Raw genomic sequence first — 22,622 nt, 5'->3', positions numbered from 1 at the left:
CCACATGCCGGGGCAGCGGCCACAGCCCATAGGTTCTTGAAATAACTACAGAGAAAGACCCCTGGGGAGGGGAGGGGGGCAGCTCCCAGGCAACGTGAAGCAAAGGCCAAGTCCGCTCTGGTCTCTCTAGGAACTCTATTTGGTGCGGGACTCGAGCCTCTGTGTCCATCAGATAGAGTATATATTTATATATACATATAAAAGATTATTTAACAGTTAAATATATGCCAACGTGCTGTCCCACGGGACAAGCCGTCTCCCCTCCACGAGCCTGATGGCCGAGCCCACACCTGGGCGCACCGGCTCCCAGTCACTCGGTATAAATACGATTCCAACGCGTCTCCCTGTTGCAGGTCGTAACACATCACGACGGGTGACGAGTGACAGGCAGAGCCATCGGGCGGGCCGGGGGCCTCACTGGGCTGGGACCTCGTACTTGAAGATGACGCTAAAGAGCCGGCCGCCCAGCCGCTCGGCCAGCCAGGAGTTCTTGATGACGGCCAGCTTGAGGCTCTCGCAGTGCAGTGCCGCGTAGTAGTTGGTGTGCACGGCTCGGCCCATGCCCTCGATGACCACCAGGTCCGTGCCGCGCTCCCGCACCAGCACGGCCAGCCCCTTGTCCAGGCGGCTTCGGGGAGGAAGGGGACAGTGAGGCCGGCTCGGGCTACAGTGGGGTGGACGCCATGCTCTGCCCCCAACCAAGAGCCCTCGTTAACTACGTGGGCTCCACAGCAGCTGCCTGTCCAGCCTCGGGGACCCCCGGGAGCTGTGCCTCTGTCACAAGAAGGCAACCGTTCTGAAAACTGGGCCTTGGTGACGCTGCTCTGTTTTGAACCGTGAAGTACCTGACTCCTTTTCATGGGCTTCTGACACCCTGCCCTGTTAGTTACTAGGGCGCCTGGGAGAGAGGTCAGGCCGACACCACCAGGGTTCAGGGGTCACCACCAGGCAGACCCAAAGGCCAACAGTGCTTCCTCCATACGCTGGTGCCAGGTGGCTGGACTCTTTATGGTCAGAACCCCCAGGGCACAAAGCACGGAAGTGATGGCCTAAGGAGGATCTTTGGGGGACAGCCCCCTGCCAGCTACAGGTGGGGGAGCCCCACTTGCCCTCCCACCTCACAAGCCCAACCCAGCTCTCAGTGCTGTGACAGGAACCCCAAGGAAAGGGCTGCCCTGACCATGCCACGGGGCCGCAGTGGGCACTGGCCAGGGGCCTGGGGACCCGGTGGGTGGGGACGCCGAGGTACCTGAGGTCCAGGCATGGGGAGCTGGAGCCCGTCTGCACCAGCAGCAACCTGTCCTCTCTGAGTGCGGAGCTGCGAGCACAAGGGGTCGGTGCCCGTGAGGTGGCCCCGCAAACTCCCAGCGTGCCCCACTTCTCCGTGCCAGGGACCCCAGCCCTCCCGCCAAGCTTACTGGACAACGGGGTCCATGGCTGCAATGCGCTCGGCCACGATGAGGGACTCACTGTAGGTCACGTCATTCAGGGCAGGTCCCGAGTTGCACGCCAGAATGACCTGCAGCAGACACCCAGGCTTTTGAGGGACCTTGGCCACTGCCGGGCACCGAACCAGACTGTGCTCGCCCGCCCGCCCAGGGCTGTCACTGAGAAGCAGGCCCCTGGCCACCTCTCATCGCTCGGTGGCCTGTGGCGGGGAGTGGCCCTCAGGTCGGGGGAAGACGGACCAGAACAGTGGGGTGAGGCTGACCCGAGTCCTGTGACACACTGGCCCCGGTCAGTCCCTCCCCACCGAGCCGCCACCTCACCCGCACCTACCTGCCGCCCCGAGGAGCAGCGCCAACCCCACGACCGTGGAGGAGCCGGGCAAGGGTCCCACGTGGCCCTCACACTCACCTCCGTCCCTCTAGACAGAAGCTCCCTGACAAAGGGGAAGACTCCCAAAATGACGTCTACTCCACTGTTATCTGCGAAAATTAAGGCACATTTGTGAGGGGGCCCCTGCAAGACAAAACCAGGACGTTCAGTTGGGAACAGGCGCTTCCAAGCGTTTCAGACCCCTCCGCACTCCACTCCCCGGGGCCACGGCCGAGGGCTGCTGGGTCCCACGGGCGTGGGGGCAGGGCCAGCATGTGCTTCTTCAGAACTGCTGCCCAAACGACCTTTGAACTGAGGTCAGCTGACCAATGGTCCCCACAGGAATCAGGCTTAGAACAGGGAATGTTCAACACAGACTTGCAGCTGGGGCGGGGGCACTTTAGGGGGCACACAGCCCAGGCCTGGCTGGCGCTCAGGTTCCCGCCCTGCCGCCCCCACCCCGTGACCCCAGCTCACCCCACTGCCCGGGGACACAGATGGGCAGCTGCATGTACCTTCAGCCTCTGAAGCCACTTGTTGTAGCAGTCCACCAGCCAGGGCCGCTCTAGGGACACAGGGGTGCAGTCAGCCACGTCCTGTCGCAGGCAGTCGCCCTCACCGCCCGCTCAAGTCTCCAGGGAGTCGTTCCCCACCTGCCCCCAGCGCAGCAGAACCTGCTGCCCTGTCACCACCACCTCCCCTGCCTGGGCCGAGTCCCACAGGAGGCCGTCCCAGGAATCCTTACCTTCCAGCTTCCTCTTTGCCTCTTCAAACCCAAACTGGGGGTCAGATTCAAGGACCCTGCATGGAAAAGGAGACGAAGGTCACAATAACCCCGACCTCAGCCTACAGGGCTCACTGGGGACCCCAAACACTGTCATCACCATTGCCCAGGCCTGAGCACTGCTGCCCTCGTGAGTCACCTTTCATTCTGAATGTTACGTGTCCTTCAACCCCTACTCCGCGCATTAACCGTGAACTTGGGTTTTTACCACTGAGAACGTCAGCCCTCAAAGCCACGCCTCAGCCCTTCAGGAGCTGCTCTAAGAATGGGCCAAGGGATGGGTCCTGGCGCCTGCCTGGTGTCACAGCCAGCAGAGCCACCACGCTCGCCCCTGAGGGAACTGGGCAGCACCAGGAGCACCGGGGCCCCTGGCTGCCCACTGCTGAGGCTGGGGGCTGGGCTACTCCACATCAGGAGCCCAGGCAGCCTGCTGACACCCTAAGCCACGTGCAGCCATGGGGATGAGCTGGACCAAAGGGTGGGGGGCGAGGCCCAGAGCCCGAGGAGACAGCGGACACCTACTCAGAGACGGCTTTTGCCCCCCAGTCGAAGACGTTGCCCGCCAGAAGTCCTTGGACTAGGGCTAGCTGCCTCTCCTCCCAGCCCAGCGTGTCCAGAGCACAGACCACCTTCTGGAAGCACTTCAGGGCCGCACCGTTTTCCTTCTGCTTCACCTGCAGGGGACATGACACCCAGGCTGTGAGAGCAAAGGGGCCCTGGAGACGCAGCAGTGTCACCAACTGTGAGCCCCTCTAAGGGGACGTCACCGCGAGCTTAAACAAACCAAGATTGGATCAGGTTAAAAATATTGCTCATATTCAAATGATGCCAACGAGAGCACGGGCTGGGGGTGCCAATGCCCATATGTTTGAAGTGTGCCGAGAAGGACAAGGTTCAGGACCGAGGGCTGGCAGAGACAGACCAGGACCTCCAGGGGGACCCGCTGCCATGACCGTGAAACCCCCCATCCCCAGATGCTGAGAGGAGGGGAGGTGGGGATCGGTGTGCTGTGGTGGCCCTGGACCCTGCCCACCACTCCCGGGCACCATGCCTCCTGCTCAGGAGGGTCACCTGCCAGGCTCTGGCCGGCCCGTCACTCCCTCGAGGATAGGCAGGGAGTGAGGATAGGCAGGCACCCTCTCGGCCAAAATGGAGATGGTCTGTCCCATACGCTCCATGACCTAGTCCTGTCACCCAGCTCAATCCCCTCTCCTGCCACCGGGCCGCTGATTAGAGCCCCCAGGACACTGCTCTGGGGGTCAGCAAGGGCCTCCACTCCACAGCATTTCAGCAGGCACTGTCCACTGGGGACCTCTCAGTGCTGTCAGGAGACGGACCCTGAGCAGGGTGGCTCTAGGACGCAGCCTGTCGCCCGTGCTGGGGGTTGCGGCTGCTACCTAACTGGCTCACCAGACACGACAGGACGCCTCCGGTTCCCACCCGTGTCCCCTTGCACGCACCCCGACCCCAGAAGGTGGCACTCACTTTGGAGTAGGGGTCCGGGAAGTTGAACTCATTCAAACAGTGCTCCCGTGTGTCCAAAAGGCTGCGCACGGTCAGGGTCCCGTAAGCACTGGAGACAGAGCCGGGCGGAAGGCTGCTGAGTGGGCCGGCACCCCTGCCCCCGGGGATGTTCTCACAGCACCCAGGCGCCCACAGGAGGAGGACACACAGCTGCGGAGCTGTGACAGGGTTCCAGGCCTCGCTGAGCAGCCCCTGTGTGCGCTCAGAGGGGTGCAGGCGGCTTCGTGGGAACTCCAGGAGCGGCTCCTGGGACCCGGACCCCCAGGAGTGGACGTACGCTCCCCGCAGGGGCTGCCCCCCGAACACAGCTCGCCGGCCAGTTGCATGCAGTGACTTCCTCCTCAGGGAAGGTGGACACTCACAAGGGCTGCTGCCGCAGAGTCTGCAGCTTGTTCCAGTACTTCTGGCGGAACTTCTGTGCCCTCTCGGCGGCATCCACAGAGCCCGGCTGGCTCGCCACAGCACGTTTCACCACCTACCGAGGGCAGGGCGCTCAGTGAAGTCCCGGCCCTCCCCACACACACGGGTGGGAGGCTTCGGCAGAAGCTACTGGTGACAGGCTCGTCGCCTGGCAGGTCAGTCTACTGGGGGCCCTCCCCTGGGAGGTGGAAGCAGGGGTCACCACTACCCCCCGTTCAAGGCAAACCTCTGTCATCCGCTTTGCGGCCCTGAGTCTACTTGCCACCAGCTCCCGCCCTTAGAAGAAACAGGTGGCTGTGGGCTGCTCTCAGAGCCTGTGACGGGTCCAGGCTGGGTGGAACCCCTCCCCTGAAAACAGACGCCAGGGGCCTCTCAAGGGGCTTTATGGACGGTCACTTGTCCCCAGGGGGCTCTGACGGTCTGAGCCAGGACCAGCTTGGAGTCCAGCTCAGCCACACAACCCTCCACAGATGACTCCCTTTCTGAAGAGACGCAGTAAGTGCTGAAGTCACTTGGCACATTTGTAAGAAACGTGCCTCACTGAGACTAGGTGCCAACAACCCACTCGGAGCCACGTTTCGCCTGAGAAACAACAGTCATCCCGCTCAGCGTCAAACGCAGATGGAGAACACCCCGCCCACCCTCAGCACACCTCGCTGCCCGGGGACCCTGCATACGACGCCCCTCACCCCGTCGAGAGCCTCCTCGAAGCAGCTGAGCCAGTACTTGCGGGCTAGGGCGTCATCCGTGAGGTCGACCGTGTCAGGCACGTAGGAGGACGGGTCCAGAAGGAGGGGCAGGTTGACCAGCGGCCTCTCCAGCCGGTCCATTTCCAGCAGGTCAAACTGGGAGGGTGACAAGCGGATGGACATGTCAGGGGCACTTTCCTCAAAGGGCAAGGCAACCTTCTGTGTTTTAGAACCAGCTTCTCTGTAAGAACGGGGCTCAAGCAGGGGCCACTTCAGCAGTGAGCAGATGTCCCGCCCGTCCCCTCTAGCCTGCGGCCATATGCCCTGTCCCTCTGTCCGGCCCCCTGCCCTCTGTCCGCTGAATCCCATCTGCTCACAACCAAGGTCACTTCAAGCCTGGTCCTCGGAGCACCTCGGTCGCCCCCGCCGTACACCTTTCACTGTGTTCCTGCGATAATGTGACGACTGGTGGCCCTTTTTCTCCACACTCATGACCCCCAACACACCAGCCGCTTTTCTGGGACTCATTTCTCCTGCTCAGAGCTCCCTCCACAAGCGCTGTCCTCACTCACTGCCCAGTGGGTCCTTGTCCTGTGGCTCTAGCCCAGTGTCTGTTCCACAGCAAGGCCACAGTGACCTCGCGGGGGCAGGCAGTACCAGGCCATACACACTGGCTCTTTTCTCTCCACAGTGTGTCTGCTGACCACACACCCCGTGTCCAAAACCGGCCCCCAGCTACGCTCAGCGAAGGCTGGGCCCCTGTGCCCGATATGCCACCTGTGGCTGCCAGCACCAAGCCAGCCGGGCCCCATGTGTTTTTTGAATGCACGGTCACCTACCCAGCTGGCTGAGTTTTACCCTGGAAAGAGTGGAGATGGGTCAGGCAGCTGCTCTGGGGCGAGAACAAGTGAGTGACCCCTGCTGACCCACAGGGCCTTATCCCTGCCCTTTAGGTGACAACCCACGCGTCACCACACACTTGGAACTTGACCCTTCTCTGTCAGGAGTGCTTCTGATTGGCAAGCTAGTGGGGACGGAGAAACAGGTGTGCTCTGAGCGGGGACGGCCCGGACGGAACCCATCACACAAGAGACACACTGGCTTTCTGAGAGCACCCATGGGACTGAAGTGTGGCCAGGAAACAGCTGCAATGTTCACGCGCGGATGAAAGAAGGTGGCGGTAGTTACCTCCGTACCCATCTGCCAGTGTCTCCTGCCTCGCCGGTCTCCCAGGGGTCCCCTGCCATCCTGACAAACTGGGGTTCAAAGCCCAGCTTTGCTGTTTCAGCTATGTAAACCCAAAGAAACGACCTGGTCCTCTGGCACCTCAGCCCCGTGTCCACACAGACCACACAGAGGGCCACGCGAGACCCCAGCACAGTGGGCTCGTCACCGACTCCGCCCACCTGCCCCACGCCGTCCTGTGGGAGAACCACCTGTGTCACACATTAGCACCAAGGGAAGGATTTCTTGCCCACGTATCCATTTAATTTCACAATCTGTGCAGCAGGAATCTGTGTCGCCATCCGACGAACCCAATGGGGGCTGAGAAACATTGAGAAACGAGCAGCAGTCACTGCTGACCAGGCCTGGGGCTGGGTCCTTGCTGCCCACTGCGTGCTGGTGCCCGCCCCTGGGGTGACACACAGCGCAGGCGACACACACACACGACTCTCTCCTGGAAGCCCTGAGTCAGTCAGGCACATTCTTACAAAGCAACACTAACTCATGAGAGAACCCACGTCTACAACCGTCACAAAGACAGCAGGCTGGTCCTCAAGCTGGCACTCTGACTGCTGCCCAGACCCGTCGCCTGAACTCGCCCAGACTGTTCTCCAACATCGTGTGTCAGTTCATCCAGTGACAACTCTTGTCACTGGGTGACAACTGCGCACCAGTTACAAGAGTAACCTGCCTCTGGGGGATGTTGTCAGTAAGCCTGCGGCAGCCCACGAAACCATCTCTGCTAGGAACCTCTGTGTGCCCGACACCCGTCCCTGCTCAGCACGGGGGGAGCCTCTATCCCGTCACAACGGGCCTCATCCCAAGCGGGGAATGCGGGATGGGTTGGAGCCTTCCAAGGAGGGCAGCCTCTGTGCACTGGGTACCGCCCTGCAACCATCAGGCAGATGTGATCTAAGGAAAGGGGCCCAGTGGCCCCTGCGCTTCAGGCTCTAACCCCGATTCTGCTGTGAAGGGTGCCCCAGCCCCAGGGAAAAGCCCGTCCTCCCTGCAAATCCAGGGGCTAGACTGACGGTGTTTAAGACACCTGGTGAATGTTGGCAAAACACGAGAATATGAAGTAAGGGAAGGAGCTGGCAAGCCGCAAATGTCTGTCTTCTGCCAAAGTCTGTGGTTAAATACCACTGTACCAGAAAGTGCCACAGCAAGAGACCCCAGGGGTCGGCACCTCATGCGGGCCCCATACTCACCGTGCCGCTCCTTGTCCGCTGCGTTGGGCAGAGGTCAGGTGACGAACTCATCAGGCCAGAGCTGCCTGCATAGTTTTCTCCCCAACTGTACTGGTTCGGGTCTGGAGAGCGAGAAACAGGCATCAACCTAGGGGAGACACAGCAAACCCGGGGACGGCCCAACCACGTCTGGAGAAGGACCAGCTGCCTCAGTGAGCCAGTGAGCCAGGGGTCTTGTGCTGTGTTATTATTTCTTACTGGTGCTGAAACCTCTGAAGTGACCACTTAGACCTTCTAAAGCTTCTTAAGAAATGCTTCTCTCGTTTGTCTCAAATAAGAAAGTGGACTGAAGGATGCAGTGAAGGACACGGCCTGCTTCGATCGGCACGGGGTCAAGAATCACACCTGCCATTCCTCCCAGCGTCCTTTAGAAAGGACAGACCAGAAGCGCCTCGGCTGAAGAGACCGAGCTCGGCAGACAGTAAGGAGGTGGGAGCAGGTGAGGTCACACGTCCAGGGCCCCTGCACGGAGCCCTTGTCACTCACAAGGACCTCCTTGGGTTGACTGTCACATGCAAAGCCGTGCCAGTTGGTTTCCACTGCCCACTGCCCCCTAGGAGAATCACAGCAAAGGGCTGGCCTGGCCCCACCACTGCCGGGGAGGGGCCCAACAGAGGCACTGCGTAAAAGGGGCACGCTGAGGTGGGGAGGGCTAGGTGGCTTACTTCAATGTTACGGACCCACTCCAGGAGCTCCCTGCAGCCTCACTCTTTCCACCTCCCGGGGCCACACGTATGGCCACACCGCATGACACAGAGCATAGGCCACGCCCCACGGCCACACTACTCACTGTCTTGCTCGGCTCCCTTCAGAAACGCTCCGATGGCTCCCAGGTAGCCTTCGTGTCTCAAGAACAGTGCCTGGACTTCCCCCTGTGACGGCAAAACCCCAACTGCGGTGGCCCCGCCACGCCCACGGCTAAGTCGGCCCAGCTCTGAGCAGCCTGCCGCAGGTGGCCCCCCCACTCCGTCCTGGAGGGTTCCTGGGGGGTCTACAGTGACTGCCCCACCCGCTGCGTTGAAACACAGAACTTAAAAGCCTGTCATCTGGAGAAGACTGAGGGTGAAAACCGTCCACAAAGTGAACACCCGTTCCTTTCACCCGTTCACAGGAACCCTGTGGGCCAGAGCGGACTGCAGCACAGCAGCCGTCTTCAAGCTCGTTTGAAGCTTGTGGACAGTGGGAGACGGTCCCTAGAACGCTCACATTGATAACACGCCCAAACTCAGAGGCTGCCAAGGTGCCCCAGCGCAGAACGCCTGGGACTGGCCTGGCGGACGGGAAGGCCGGGCCGTGGGCACCCAGCTCCCTGCCTTCAGGCCCCCTCGTCCCTTGGGTCGATTAGTTTTGGAGACACCAAGGGTCCGCGCCAGAGCGCCTGGCAGAGCAAAGCCCGGGGTGGAGGAGGGGCGGGGCTGGCGCTCCCGTTACCTTGGAGAAGAAGTTGATGCTGTAGGTGATGGTGCGCATGGTGACGGGGTGGCCGCGGATGAAGAAGCCGCCGAAGTACACGCGGTCCAGGTGGTGCAGGCGCGCGTAGAGGCAGGCGAGCTGCCCGATGTCATTGCTGATCATGTGCAGCAGGCTCTTGGCCATGTCCTCCTGCGAGAACTCTGCGGGAGGAGACAGCGGGGCAGAGCGCTACTGGCAAGACTGCGCGTGGGCATCGGTGGGCAAACGGGGACCGTGGGCCACACAGAAGGTACCTTGGTCGGCGGTGGCCGACTTTCCAAAGCTGCTGGCGATCAGGTTGCCGCTGAGCCCCAGGGTCTGGTGGGCCCCGCCGTAGATGTCTTGCACCAGCATGTCCACATTGGCATGCTGGCCCCGGGAAGCCAGGTGCAGCAGCTCATCAAACTTCTGGGGACAGAGCAGGGAGTGGGTGGGGTCCCTACGGCCCCGGAAACCAAGCCCAAAGGGAAACAAGCTGTGTACGGGACGGGGAGACAGGCAGGGCTCCAGGGACCCCCAGGCGGGCCACGCTCTGGGTGACTGCACACCTGTCCTTCAGGGACCCAGGAAAAAGAGGAGGGACGAGGCCCAGGAAGGAGGCACTTTGATGACAGTCCCCACCAGGCACAGCCTCAGGTCCCACAGGCACCAGCCCTTTCCTGAAGGGCCCAGTGGACAACCACACAGAACCGGGGGTTTCCTCCTGCAGCTGCCAGGGTACCTTGGTTTTGGTGAGCAGAGCCCCGAGCCCCCAGAAGGTGCCCCCTCCAATGGAGCTGCCGCCGATCCACTCGAACCTGTCCTCAGTCTCCACCTGGGAGCAGGACGACACGGGGAGCAGGTGCATTAGAAGCAGGACCCCGGGATGTAGTGGCCCAGGGGCATCCCCAGACATGGGGGATGGTGCTCTGGAAGGCCACGAGGAGGGGGGCGTGGTGGAACCTGGAGGTGAGGGGCCTCGCCTTCCCCCTGGGTTTGCTTGGACCCAGAGCGAACGAAGGCTGAGCCAGGCCCGCAGCACATCTGTCCATGTCCCTGCGCCCAGCAGGCTCCGACGTACAGCACGTGCTCAACAAACCACAGCTGAGTCGTCACTCATCACGGTATGAAGCCGAGCCTCACCTTCACAATCGAGACCCCAGAACCGATGTTGACAAGAAGATACGGGAAAATGTTGGGGTGATTTGTCTGAAACCGGAATTCAGGGTCAGAGTCTTTCTGATACACGAAGGCCTCCTGCGGGATGTTCTTCAACACGAAGTTGCACCCCTTTATCAAGCAAGTCATCACGTCCTCCTTGTCAACTCTGCGAAGGAAGGAGCCCGGCCACTGAGCTGCTGCAGCACCGGGGTGTCTCCTGGGGACACTACTCCCTGCCCAGCCGGGCTCAGCTTCAAATTCTAAGAAGCTGCACATGGCTCTCGACAGAGCAGCTCGCAAAGTCCCTTCTGCGCCAACGCTGCCTGGAGACGGGCCAGCAGCACCGAGCCAGCAGAGTGCACCTGGAGACCGCCACCGCCACCGCACGAGTGGCACCGCCTGCGTGCCTGTGGCGGCGCTACGGACCTTTGTCCAGTAGGACAGGGACCGTCGCCCTTGGGAGTGGGCTGGGCTCTTCCTCAGGGCCCCATTTCCTTCCTGGCACCGTGTGCCTCTCCCCACGCACCCACCCACCGTTCTGGGGTTCGGCCACCTGAATCCTGCGGCAGCCCAGCCCCAGCCCCGCGGCCCCCCACCAGCCTCACCACAGTTGTGGGGTGTCAGGGCAGCAGCCTGCCTATCAGCTGCCCCTACTTCAAGCCCGACCCCGAGAACCGAGGCTGCCGCCCCACTCACTTCAGCTGCAGCTTCTCTTCGATGAGGTCCTTGAACTTGTATGCCCCGCCCCCAGTCGCCTGGATGACCTTTGTCTCGGTGTTGACGAGGTGGTCTTTGATGAAGTCTAGGCAGGCTTCTATGTAGGTGTTCTCAAACTTGACAAAGTGCAGCCGGGCGGTCACCTCCTCCTGGACAGAGATCTCGTAGGGGGACTCGTGGTCCTGCTCTGAGTCCTGGGGGAGGGGATGGGGGGTTCTGTGTGCATGCCATGCTGTACGAACCAGGCCGTTAAACACCTACCCAGCAGTGCCAACGACTTCCGTCACCCCTGAAACAGGCAGAACTCTGGATGCTCACTTGAGGTGGGAGGCAGGTCAGGGGGAGGGCAGGGTCCCCGCTGGGGAAAGCACGCTTCCAAGAAGTCGGTGGAGGTGCTTCTGTCCGGGGCTGGAGGGCAGGGCAGGGGGGCTGCACTAGGAGGAGGGCAGGGCTTGACACCAGAAGCCGACAGGAAGCTAAGCTGATGTGCGTGAGCAGCAGAGGGACGGCAAGCACGAAATGAGACGGGTGCCAGGCCCAAGCCCACAGCCGGCTGGCGCCTCTGGTCTGCACGGTCTAAGAGGCTCACCTTGCCCGAGTGGTCGAAGGACCTCACTTTGGCGACTTTGTGCTGAACAGTGGAGTAGTATGCCAGCTTGGTCAGCGACCCACCTGAGGGCGAGACACAACCGGGCAAATTAAGAAGCGAATGGAGGGACCTGGAAGCCAGCCCACCACGAGCTGTCCTCTGCCAGACTTGGGTACCGTGCACAAGGCGTCTGGTGCTACGGGGGCTTCAAGACCCCACAGGCACCAAGCACACGCGTGATGAGCTCCCAGACCCAGACACTCTGCATCCTTTGAGAAAGTCTGTTCCCCCTCAGGCCCACACCAGACCGGGCAGGAGATGGTCCATTTCCCTCTGTACTGAGGTCCGGAGGAGAAAGGGAGCTGTCTGTTTCTGGGCGACCTTGGCGCTCCTTAGTAGTTTTGGGAAATTCTGTTTCAAGCTCTGATCTTGAAAATCACCCAAAGAGAAAAGCTGACAAACCGGCTGCTTTCATTGAAAAGCACACGCTCGAATGTGCGTTGTTACAAGGGGTGACGGCAGTAAAAACAGCATTTTTCCAGAGTGGAGAGTCAGCAGGGGTGTCCCTCGGGCTGGAGGGCAGCAGCCCTGCCCTCCACAGGCTCAGGCTGGGAGGCAGCCCGAGGCCCTGAGTGACCAGGGGAGGCCACCGAGGGCAGCAAGTCCTTATCCCCATGGCCAGGCCTCGTTAACGCCCCTGAGGAGCCCTGAGGCCCGTGGGATGGTGCCAGAGACCAGGTGTCAGGAAGCAGGAGAGGCCTGTATTTGCCTGAAAGACATTTCAGGACACGTGAGAAGGAGCCCCAGAGCGGCTGTATTCAGGGCGAAGGTCTGTGAGCCCTCTAGTCAGACAGGGGCTGCACGTGAGGCTCCAGGTACCGTCGCGCTGTGACAGCCCATGGGTGGCAGACAGCAGAAGCGACCCGCTTAGCACCACAAAATGACTCTGAAACAAAATGTTTCTTACAGGGCTTGGCAGAAGTAGGCGGAAATCCTCAGTATGAGAAGAGGAAGGCTAAAATTGTTTTCCAGCGGTTGTTTTGTGACAAAATACTAAGGGGACACACACGGGAAGCACTCAAGCTGGCAAACAGATGTGGAAACACCAAGGTTTGCGAGGGTCACCAGTATCACACTGCCCGTCCTCTCCGAGCCACAGTTCCCAGTGTGGATGAGACCTCACCCCTGACGAGGACAGGGACCGGCCGGGGAAGGTGCAGCCCTGGCTCCCTGGAGGGCACCGCGCTCTGGTCCAGCCCATGCTCCACCCTGGGCAGGGGGACCTGCCCTGGTCTTTCCTTCAGCACCTGGGCCAAGACCTTCCAGTTCACCCAGACCCAGCATTGTCTTCCCTGCCACCCTCTCTGACCCGTCCTTCCACGATGGGGACCAAGGGGGGCAGGACACCCGTGTGCATGTCATAGCCCTACGGTCCCCACTTCCATCTCACCTGAGGGATCGACTCTCCTACTGCCTGGCAGACACCCAAAGCCAAGTCAGCTTCAAGTGTGTGTTAACAGGCAAAATGTCCCTGGTGCTTTCAAACTGGGGAACCCACCCTGCGGACCTGGGTGAGAGGAAAGGGCTGGCCAAGAGCACAGAGCAGCTGGGTTTTCCTGGGTCTTGGAGAGGCTTGGGCAAGGGAGGAGCAAACGGACAAGATTGTTTGTGAGCCAAACTGTGGACAAGCACCGTACTTTGGGGATTCCTGGGCTGACAACCCTGCCTGAGCCGTGGCCTCCCACCAGCTCCACTAACAAACAAAAGATGTGTCCTTGATAACAGTGAACTCGGCCTTTGAAGACAGGACCCGGCCCCGAGGGAAACTTCCGAGAGGAAATAGAGAGGACATAAATACCAACACTAAAAATATCCCTTTGTGTGTCCTTCTGCCAAGGAACCCCACCTGGGTTTGGCTCCTGGAGACCGGGTGTTCCTTCCTTGGTGGCTACCAGCTGGCTCTGGGGGACCCACTGAACCCCCGAGGCACGCCCTGTGCCAAGTTCACTTTCAGTCGCATTTCCGAAACGTTAAGCCTCCCGGGTTCCATCGGAGCAATGGCCCCAAGTGTAGGCCAGCAGAGCAAATCTGAACCTCAGCGCTCACGCCCACTGAGCCGCCGCCACGTCCCGGCATGGGCAGGACTCAGAAGGCAGTGCAATGGGGCCCCAGAGAGGCCTGGCTGTGGACAACCCCCAGGCTGGGCTCCCGTGCCCACCGGCTGCAGCTCACTACCCAGGTGGGCACCAAGTTCTGTCAGGTCCCCTGGGCTGCTTCCAGCTCCCTTTCCACTTCCCTGTGCACTGGCCGCCCCACCCTCCCATCCGGTTCCGGCCTCGGTCCCCTCACACTTGCCACCAGCCGGTACCCCAAAGTGCAGCCCCACCCCTTGAGGCCTCTCCACCCCCCACCAGGGCGTCTTGCACCAGTCACCATGCTGCTCCCCAGCCTCTGGGAAGCCTACCCTGGTTTGCAAGGTGAGAACTCAGGCCGCTGCCACGTTTCCACTCTCATCGCTCTCCACTTCCCTGGAGAACTTCCTCCCCCAAGCCCGTGACTCAACTGACCCCCAGGAACGGGGGTGCCAAATGCGTCAAGCGCAAACAACTCCAAGACTGCCAGGTCTACCCAGGATGTCCCGACTTCTCAGAGAAGGTCCAGTCCAGCATTTACTGAGCAGCGACGAGGGGTCAGGTGTGGTGCAGGTGTAGGGGCCAGAGAACGGCCACTGCCCGGCTCGCGGCTGAGGACGGGCACAAGCAAACGCGGGCCACAGCCCAGGTCCCGCTGAGGGCAGAAGAGCAAAACCGCTGTGGCCCACTCACTGGGCCTGAGTGAAGCTGCCTCCAGGAAGCCCTCTGTCCTGACACCCAGGCAGAGAAGCAGCGCGGTCACCCCTCCGGGTCACCCCTCCCGCCGTAGTGTCCCCGTCTGGGACAGCACGCCCCTGGCGGTGTCAGGGCGGCAGGAAGGGGACAGGCGCGAGCACCGGCCCGGCGCAGGGGCAGGGGCAGGGCAGGGCCCGGCTGGGGTGGGAGGGAGGCGAGTGCGGGCCGCGGGGGCGCCCCTGCAGGCCGCGGGGCACTCGGAGGCTTTTGACCAGAGGTCAGCAGAGGTTCCGAGGTCCCACGTCCAGGTCGTCGAAACTCCCGCCAAACGGCCATCGTCCGAGAGCAGGGCCTGCAGGGTTGGGCTCCGCGCTGGGGCTACCGCCCGTCCACTTCCCCGCCCCGGACACCGGACACCGGACACCGGGCCCCGATCAGCCACCGGCCGGAGCAGCCCCCCACCTCGGCGGCCCGCAAGGCCCCGCCCGACTGCCAACCCTCCCCAAGCGGGACTACGAGGCCCGGCAGGCCCCTCTTCGCCCGCGCGGCGCCTGCCGGGAGCTGTAGTCCGGCCGCCGCGTCAAAGGTACCCACTGGCGGCCCGCGGACTACGGGGCCCGTCAGGCCGTGCGCGCCGGCGGCCCGCTGACTACGGGGCCCGTCAGGCCGTGCGCGCCGCCGGCCCGCGCCCCGCCCTTCGTCCTTGCCACCACCCCCGGCTCGCCGGCCCCGCCGCCCGCGCCCACGCCCGCTGCGGGCCACCCCTCTCCCCAGGCCCGCCCGCGGCTACCGATGTCTATGGCGAAGCGCTTGGCGTTCTCTAGGTTGCGGAAGATCTCGTCGGGGGGCAGCGTGATGCTCTTGTCGAGGCTGTCCCCGCCGCTCCCGCTGCCGCTCGCTCCACTCTCCGCCATTTTGAATATGCCCGGCCAGCCTCATCAGCCATGGAGATATATGCGCATATATTTGACTGCTAAACGCCTCTCGCGCATAGATTATGCTAATGAGGCGTCGGGGCCGGCTCCGCCCCGCCCCCGCCCGCGGCCTGGGCCGCCGGATGGCGGACTCCGGCCGCCCGGGCGGGGGTCTGAGAGGCCAGCCGGGTAGGGGCCCGACACAAAACCTCTGCGCTGTGGTCTAAACCTCTGTGGTCTGCACGGTTGTCTTTGTTCTTCCCCCGCGCTGGCCAGGTGCTGACCTCCAGTGCTCCGAGCGAGTGCAGAGTTGGCCCCTGGGGCTTGCAGACCGCCGGGGACCTGTCCCGTTCAGTGAGTGCGGCGTGAGCCTGGCACCTGCACGCGAAGGCACGTGTGACCCACTGCCTGCTTCTCCAGGGATGCAGGGCTGTCAGTGCCTAAAGTCTCATGTCAGATGGGGGAGTTGGGGACCCTGCCTGCCCTTGAGGTGCCCCCAGCCCGGGGTGGGAGATGCACCCGCAGCCGGGGAAATGCCGGCCTCGATGGCCCAATCCGCAGAGAGTGCAGGGGAGCCTGCCTGGAGGAGGCTGCCTTCCGGGGAGAGGAGGCATCTACGGGCGTTTGCAGGGAGCACGCTGAGAAAACTCCCAAAGCTGGAGCAGGGACACAGGTGGTGGTGCTGGGGATGGGGTTCCAGGGCCGGTCACTGGGGAGCCTCCACTGGCTTGGGGACCCTTAAGGGATGGGTCCCCTTTAGAAACACGGGTGCTTGGGGAAAGAGCCCAGTGTTGGAAGCAGACATAGGGCCTCTCAGGCTTTGGCACCTGTCTCCCGGGTGAACCCGGGCTGATAACTGTGCTTCTCTGGACCTCAGCCTCCGTCTGAGCATGCCACCAGATGCCCGGCAGGGGGCTGGGGGAGCAGTACAGTCAGAGCTCCAGGGGTGATCGTGACAGGGGCCAGTGTGTCAGTGTGTCAGGTGGGGCTTCAGGGGGAGGCAGCCTTGTAGGCATCTGCTCTGGGTGGGGCGGCCTGGGGTGGGAGAGCACAGAGGGTCTGCTCCGAAGAGGCCTGTCTTCCTCACGCGGTGGGATGCCATGGGCCAGCCTGGCCAGCAGGCACCTCCCCCCCCCCCAGACTGACGTGACTGCCGCCTGTGCAATAAAGGGATGTGGAACGAGGCTCCTGCACCCTGCTCACCACTCTCAGGCTCAGCAGGGACCCCAGAGGCCACTGGCAGGCACTGGGCTGGCCCAGAGGGGCCATCTTTGGACATTCCCTACAGAGTGGACAGAAGGGGATGAGCAGGAAGGAAGGAAGGTGGCACTGGGCTCCAAGTCTCTGAAAATGTGTGACTGCCTTCTGGTCCAGCTCCTTCCACTCCCCATGGGTGGATTTTGCTCCTTGGTGAAGCACAGTGCCTCTAGGTTTCTGCAGACAACCAACACCCTGTAACCTGCCTAAAAATAGGTGCCCTTTTTGAGGCAAGGGACTGCCCATGACAGGTTCATGGCCAGGACGGCCTGTTCCAGCCCTGGTGGGTGGTCAGCCAGCAGGGAGGGCAGGGCTGCCACCTGTGCGTTAGCCAAGCAGGTTCCCCCCACCCCAGGAGTTCATCCAGGGACAGGGGCTGCTAGCCATGCAGGCAGGGTCAGGGTGGGGACAAATACCAGGGGTGCCAAAAACTGTATACATGTTTTAAGAGATGTTAGCTATGCTCAAGCAGTAGTTCGCCGTAAATAGAAATGTCGACGCTGATGGTAACCACTTTGAGCACCTCTTGTAATTGCAAAAGTCAAAGGTGACTTGTACTCTTTTGTTATCAGTATATATTGAACATTACAATTTTAATACAGATTTTTCCTTTCTTAAAATGCGTAAACATTTTTTTTTTGGCACCCTCTGTATTTTCCTCTGTGTTTGGCTCAGCTAAACCCCTTTTATTGCAGCAAGAACTCCACTGCAGGCTATGGCCTTTGGGTCCCTCTCAGCTGGACAGAGCTGGAAAGTCCTGTAGCTGTCACTTTGCCCCCACCCTCCTGCAAGGAGCTAGTGAGAGGCCTGGGGCAGAAATCCAGGTCTCTAACGTGTGCCCTCTTCCTGCACACAGGGTAACATATGCAGCAAGGCCCTGTCCCCTTCCAGCCTGCCTGTCCCCTGCCTCCCCTTCTCCTCCCGCCTTCCCTCTGCCAGGACCCAGCCCTTCTCCCTGTGTCCAGAGGGACCCACCCATGGTTGCACACCTTAATAGTGCCCGCTCCCCATCACCCCTGGACCTCCTCCCGCCTGGTGGCTGCCAAGAACACACATTAAGCACAAGGGACCAACCGCACAGGCCGAATACTCAGATTTTATTGGAAGTCTGCAGGGTAGTCCCAGGGCTCCCACGTGACGGAGAGTTCAGATTCTGAGTACAAAGTCAAGCCCCCGCACCCACCCTCACAGGAATCCTTTAAGGATCACGGTGGAGACCCCCACCCTTCCCACAGCCCACTGTGAGCCCCGACCAGACAACCAAGCCCACGCGGCGAGCAGCCTTTTGGCTACAGCTCTGCGCGGTGCTCGCGCCCATCCAGGCTGACACTCTCTCCTATGAGGATAAACCTTGAGTTCCGCCTTCACAAAAGGCAAATGTGCCCACGGCAGGCACGCCCGCCTGCCAGGCCCACTGGCCCAGCCGCACGGGCCCTGAAGAAAGTCCTCTACGTGCAGGGGCGGCGAGCCCCCAGTGCCTACAAATGTCATAGAACCCCTGGCAGTGGGGACTTCCCAGAAGTCACTTGCTGAAATGCAAACACAGAACAACCCCATGGGGTCAGACATTTGGCAGAACGTGGGGCCTGATTGTCCTAAATGACAAGGACTCTGCGCACACTCTCTGAGCACCACCCTCCTGCTGGCCCACCAGCCTGGAGAGAGCCTTCGGAGGGAAGGGCCTGTCCATGCCTGGGGTGGGACAGATGTTGGGAAGGAAGGCTCTTCCTTAGCGCCACAAGAACGACTGGCCCTCTGGTCCTGGGGCGCAGCTGTCACTTCCGGCCGGGTCACCAGGGCCGCCAGAGGCCGCAGGGGGGCTGGCGCGCGGCGGCATTGGCCTTGGCTGGGGTGGGCGACGGTGCGGGTGCCTTGGGCTCCTTGGTGGGGGCGCCGGGCGGGGCCGGGGGTCGCTGGAAGTGGTAGAGCAGCTTCATGTGCGTGTCGCTGGCCGCGTGCAGCGTCAGGAACTGCACGGCCTCCTGCAGGCACCACGAGTAGCCTTCGCTGTAGTCCTGGTGCAGGTTCTTGGGGCCCGCGGAGGCGGCGGCGAAGGCTGCGGGCAGACCGGCGGAGGTGAGCGGGGCGGGCGGGCTGGGCCGGGGTGGGGAGGGCTGGGCCGGGGTGGGGAGGGCTGGGCTGGGGCCGGGCCGGGCTGGGCCGGGGCTGGGCCGGGCTGGGGTGGGGAGGACTGGCCCGGGGCTGGGCCGGGCTGGGGTGGGGAGGGCTGGCCCGGGGCTGGGCCGGGCCGGGGCTGGGGTGGGGAGGGCTGGCCCGGGGCTGGGCCGGGCTGGGGTGGGGAGGGCTGGCCCGGGGCTGGGCCGGGCTGGGGTGGGGAGGGCTGGCCCGGGGCTGGGCCGGGCCGGGGCTGGGGTGGGGAGGGCTGGCCCGGGGCTGGGCCGGGGCTGGGGTGGGGAGGGCTGGCCCGGGGCTGGGCCGGGGCTGGGGTGGGGAGGGCTGGCCCGGGGCTGGGCCGGGCTGGGGTGGGGAGGGCTGGCCCGGGGCTGGGCCGGGCTGGGGTGGGGAGGGCTGGCCCGGGGCTGGACCGGGTTGGGGCTGGGGCCGGGGCGGGCTCACCTTTGCTGTGCTTCAGGTAGCTGACAGCCATCTCCAGGATGTCGGCCTTCTCCAGCTTGGAGTTGGGCTGGTGCCGCGCGAACTCCTGCTCCAGCAGCAGCTTCAGCTGCTCGATGCTGCTGTTGATGCGGTCCCGGCGCATCTTCTCCACCACCGGCTTCCGCAGCTGCGGGAGGAGGGGGCGTCAGAGGGCGGCGGGGCGGAGCGCGGCGCGGGGCAGCGCGCCAGCCGGCCGCGCACTTACTCGGTTTTTCTCTTTGGGACTGAGCAGCTCCACGGCCACGGTGCTGGGGGCCATGCCTGCGCGAGAGGCGAGGGGCGAGCGGGGAGCGGCGGGCGGCGGGCGGCCAGGCGCGTCCCGGCGGCGCGGACCGGCCCCTATATAGGCGCGGGCGGCGGGCTGGCGCCTGGGGCCCGGGCGCCGCGGCCGTTCCCACACTCGGCGGCCAATGGCGGCGCGGGCCGCACAAAGGCGCCGGCCCATTAGCGCACGGTAAATTGCCTGTGAATTGGCGCGGGCACAATGGGCGCTCCCCCAGGAGCAGGTGGGCCGCGCGGCACAATGTCCGGGCTGTGGGAACACGCTCGCCCTCATTAGAACCCCGGGGCCTGATGCTGAGAGCCCCGCGCCTCAATATGCTGCCTTTTCCCAGGCCGCGGGGAGGGGTGGGGGGCAGGAAGGAGACTCTCGCTCCCCTCTCCTCGCCCTCCCCAGTAACTCCCTGCTGCTGCCTGGCCGGGGCCACAAGCGCAGATACGGGAAAGGCTTTAGAATGAAGAAGGGTAGTGGCTTCCAGGGGAATGGGCATGCCCCCCCCACAAGGACCTGCTGTCCCCCAGCGGAGGACCAGTGGAGCCACACTGCTCACAGGCACCTCCATCTCTACGTGCACAGGTGGAAGAGGGGCCCACGCTCTTAGGATCAAACCTACTGGCTTGTGTGGCAAGTTCCCAGGATGTCACCTGGGACACGTGACTGATCTGGAGCTAGAAAATGGGCTGCCATGCCTCCCCAGCTGGGCTTTGCATAGCTTCAGGGAGCCAGAGTATGTGCTGTGCCCAGCACGGAGGCTGGCACCTAGACAGTGCCTCCAGCCACTGCACCCCAGGGAGAAGCTTAGCTGGAAGTAGCATCAGGGGTGCTCTAACCAGCAGGTGCCCCTGGGGCTCCACCCCACCCATCTGGTGGGGAGTCTGATCCTGGTCATCCCCTGAACACAGGGGGGCACAGGCGTGTGGTCACTGCTCACACACGCTGCTCACTGCACAGCCTGCCGGGCACTTGTAGGATTTGCTTTCCTTGGGCATTTTGCCAGTGGGAGTGTAGTGCCAGGTGGCAGACATGAGTCAGAACAGGGCAGGCTTACCGCCCACACAAATGCTGCACCAGCTCATACGGGCCCCTAGGGACCCACTGGAAGAACTGATACTCCTCGTACCTGGCCAGCTGAGGGTCAGTGACTGCTTTGAGGCCACCAGCCCCACCCTGGGCCCTAGTAGAGGGCCTGCTGGGAGCTCCCCTCTGCCCAGAACAGCCACCTTCCTCTGATTCTTCGCAGCCAGGAATTCAATGCTCCTGCAGGGCCTAAGGGAGGTGACAGAGATGGGGCTACGTTCAAGGGGCAGGGCGGGACCCAGCCAGGTCCAAGGGAAGGCAGGACCTCTGCGGGGGGCACCACAGCTGGTGTCAGGGCACATTAGCCAGAGATTAAATGCAGGAGCACAGTTCCCTGGATGGCAGCCCATCCAAGTGTGGCTGGGAACTGCAGGGCCTTTAACAAGGGTCCAATCAGACACCCCCCGCCCCCTCCCTGGGTCTTGGCAGCGACCACAGCTACGAGCAGAAGTCCCCTCACCATACACAAGGAGCCTTTGGTTACCCAGTGAAGGGCCCATCCAGGAAGCAGACAAGATGGTGTCAGGACAGCCAGGGCAGGCTTGGCTTGGAGCCAGCGCAGGATGGCCCCACGGGCCAGCTGGTCACCCACTGGGATGGCTTAGGCTGAGAGGCTTTGGAGGGGGAGGGAAGGCAGCCCCTCTTCACCTTCTGGTAACTAACTGACCCTCCCGCACCTCCCTCCCGGACCATACCTTTCTTGACATGGGACACAGGCCCCAGGCAGGCTGTGGGGAGGCGGGTGACACTGAGGGCTGAGGTGGCCTCACGGTGAGCTGGAGCCCTGTCTGAGCAGACAGGACCCTATCACAGATTGTCTGGCCCTCAGTTGATGCAATAGGGCAGAAGGCACGAGGGCAAGCTGGGGATGGGCAGCTGAAGCCACAAACTCACCACCCCTCTGCTCCACAGCCCTGGGCACCGACAGTGCCTGGCTCCGTCATGGGCTGGCAGGTCCTATGGGCTGTAACGGGGACCCTGTGATGCTCAGAGGAGTCATTTTTGCAGCCAAAGTGGCGCTTGTGTTGGGTGTGTCCCTGACCGGTTTATAGGCTCCCTGGGGGTCGGCTGGGGATGGGGAGGGCAGAATGACTTAGTGGCCTGTGTCCCCATGGTCCACACTCTGCCAGCCAGGGGCCTAGCATTAAGGAAGTAGTTAGTCAAGGACTGAGGGAGATGCAGGGACAAGCGGCAGCCCCTCACCCACTGTGACCCTGAGCACAGCCTCCACAGACTGGACATGGCCTGAGCCCGTGTGTGCCCTGACCGCCCGGCCGCTGGCAGCTGGAGCCCAGGTCTCTGCCCAGAAGTGAGGGCAGCACCCAGGTGGGGCCCTTCCACCCTTCGGAGGGGGCAGTTGGCTGGGCTTGTGTCTTGTCCTGTCCCCCTCCCCTAAACCAACTCTCAGCCCAAATGAGACACGTGCCGGGAGACGTGGTCCAGCCCCCACTCCACCCCAACTGCCCACCCACCAGCAGTGGACCAGGGTGGCTGGCCCAAGGTGAGGGTGGCCGATGGGCCATGGAGGGGACTACCTCCTCCCTCCCTTCTTCCCCCTCCCCCTGGACCAGAGCAGCTTTGATCCAATTTTTAGTTGTGGGAAATATGAAATGAATGGTGTTAAACCCCTGCCTGGCTGATGAAAGGCTCCCTCCCTCCCTGAGTTCGGGCCAGATGGCAGCTCGGGCCTCAGAGGCACACGCCTGGCCTTTGTGGGCCATTTAACACTGTGAATGGGGCCAACGTGTGGGAAAGTCGCTGGGCTCCCGGCTCACACCGCGAGGTGAGTGGCCACACAGCCAGAGGAGGGGTTGCCGAGGGGGAGGGGAAGCAGGGAGGGCTGAAGGCCCACTCCAGGCTGATGGGCTTCGCACAGAAGCACCGGAATGTGGGGGTTCAGATCCTCTGCCTTGGCCCCCCCATCAGCTGGCGAGGAGTCCTTCCTCCAATTGAGGCTCTGAGATGAGGAGAAGTTTGTCCTGCCCGCCCCAGAGCTCAGTAAGCCTGAGAGGCCGGCTGGTTGGAGGAGTGGGGGGTGTCTGGAGT

The 22,622-nt window shown here is 62.7% G+C and overlaps 2 protein-coding genes across 2 annotated transcripts; both read right to left on the bottom strand.

Annotated features, from left to right (window-relative positions):
- Positions 1-114: 114 nt before the first annotated feature.
- PANK4 (pantothenate kinase 4 (inactive)) lies at positions 115-15,366 on the bottom strand. The gene is made up of 19 exons (XM_081055546.1): positions 15,223-15,366; positions 11,605-11,687; positions 10,995-11,209; positions 10,281-10,464; positions 9,880-9,972; positions 9,413-9,566; positions 9,138-9,319; positions 8,497-8,578; positions 7,668-7,768; positions 5,236-5,391; positions 4,489-4,601; positions 4,088-4,175; positions 3,125-3,276; positions 2,564-2,619; positions 2,334-2,383; positions 1,858-1,962; positions 1,419-1,519; positions 1,250-1,318; positions 115-628 (listed from the first exon to the last, which is right to left on the bottom strand). The coding sequence occupies exons 1-19, from the start codon at positions 15,344-15,346 to the stop codon at positions 415-417; spliced, it is 2,322 nt and encodes a 773-aa protein (XP_080911672.1). The 5' UTR covers positions 15,347-15,366; the 3' UTR covers positions 115-414.
- A 2,313-nt stretch (positions 15,367-17,679) lies between these two features.
- On the bottom strand, positions 17,680-19,749 carry HES5 (hes family bHLH transcription factor 5). Its single transcript, XM_081056712.1, has 3 exons — positions 19,425-19,749; positions 19,181-19,346; positions 17,680-18,659 (listed from the first exon to the last, which is right to left on the bottom strand). Exons 1-3 carry the CDS (start codon positions 19,662-19,664, stop codon positions 18,394-18,396), a joined length of 672 nt encoding a protein of 223 aa, XP_080912838.1. The 5' UTR covers positions 19,665-19,749; the 3' UTR covers positions 17,680-18,393.
- Positions 19,750-22,622: the final 2,873 nt, after the last annotated feature.

This window comes from Rhinolophus hipposideros, assembly GCF_964194185.1.
Source record: "Rhinolophus hipposideros genome assembly, chromosome: 8".
Taxonomy (NCBI): Eukaryota; Metazoa; Chordata; class Mammalia; order Chiroptera; family Rhinolophidae; genus Rhinolophus; species Rhinolophus hipposideros.
The sequence above is the reverse complement of the archived record's forward strand: the minus strand, read 5'-3'. Positions and strand labels throughout refer to the sequence as shown.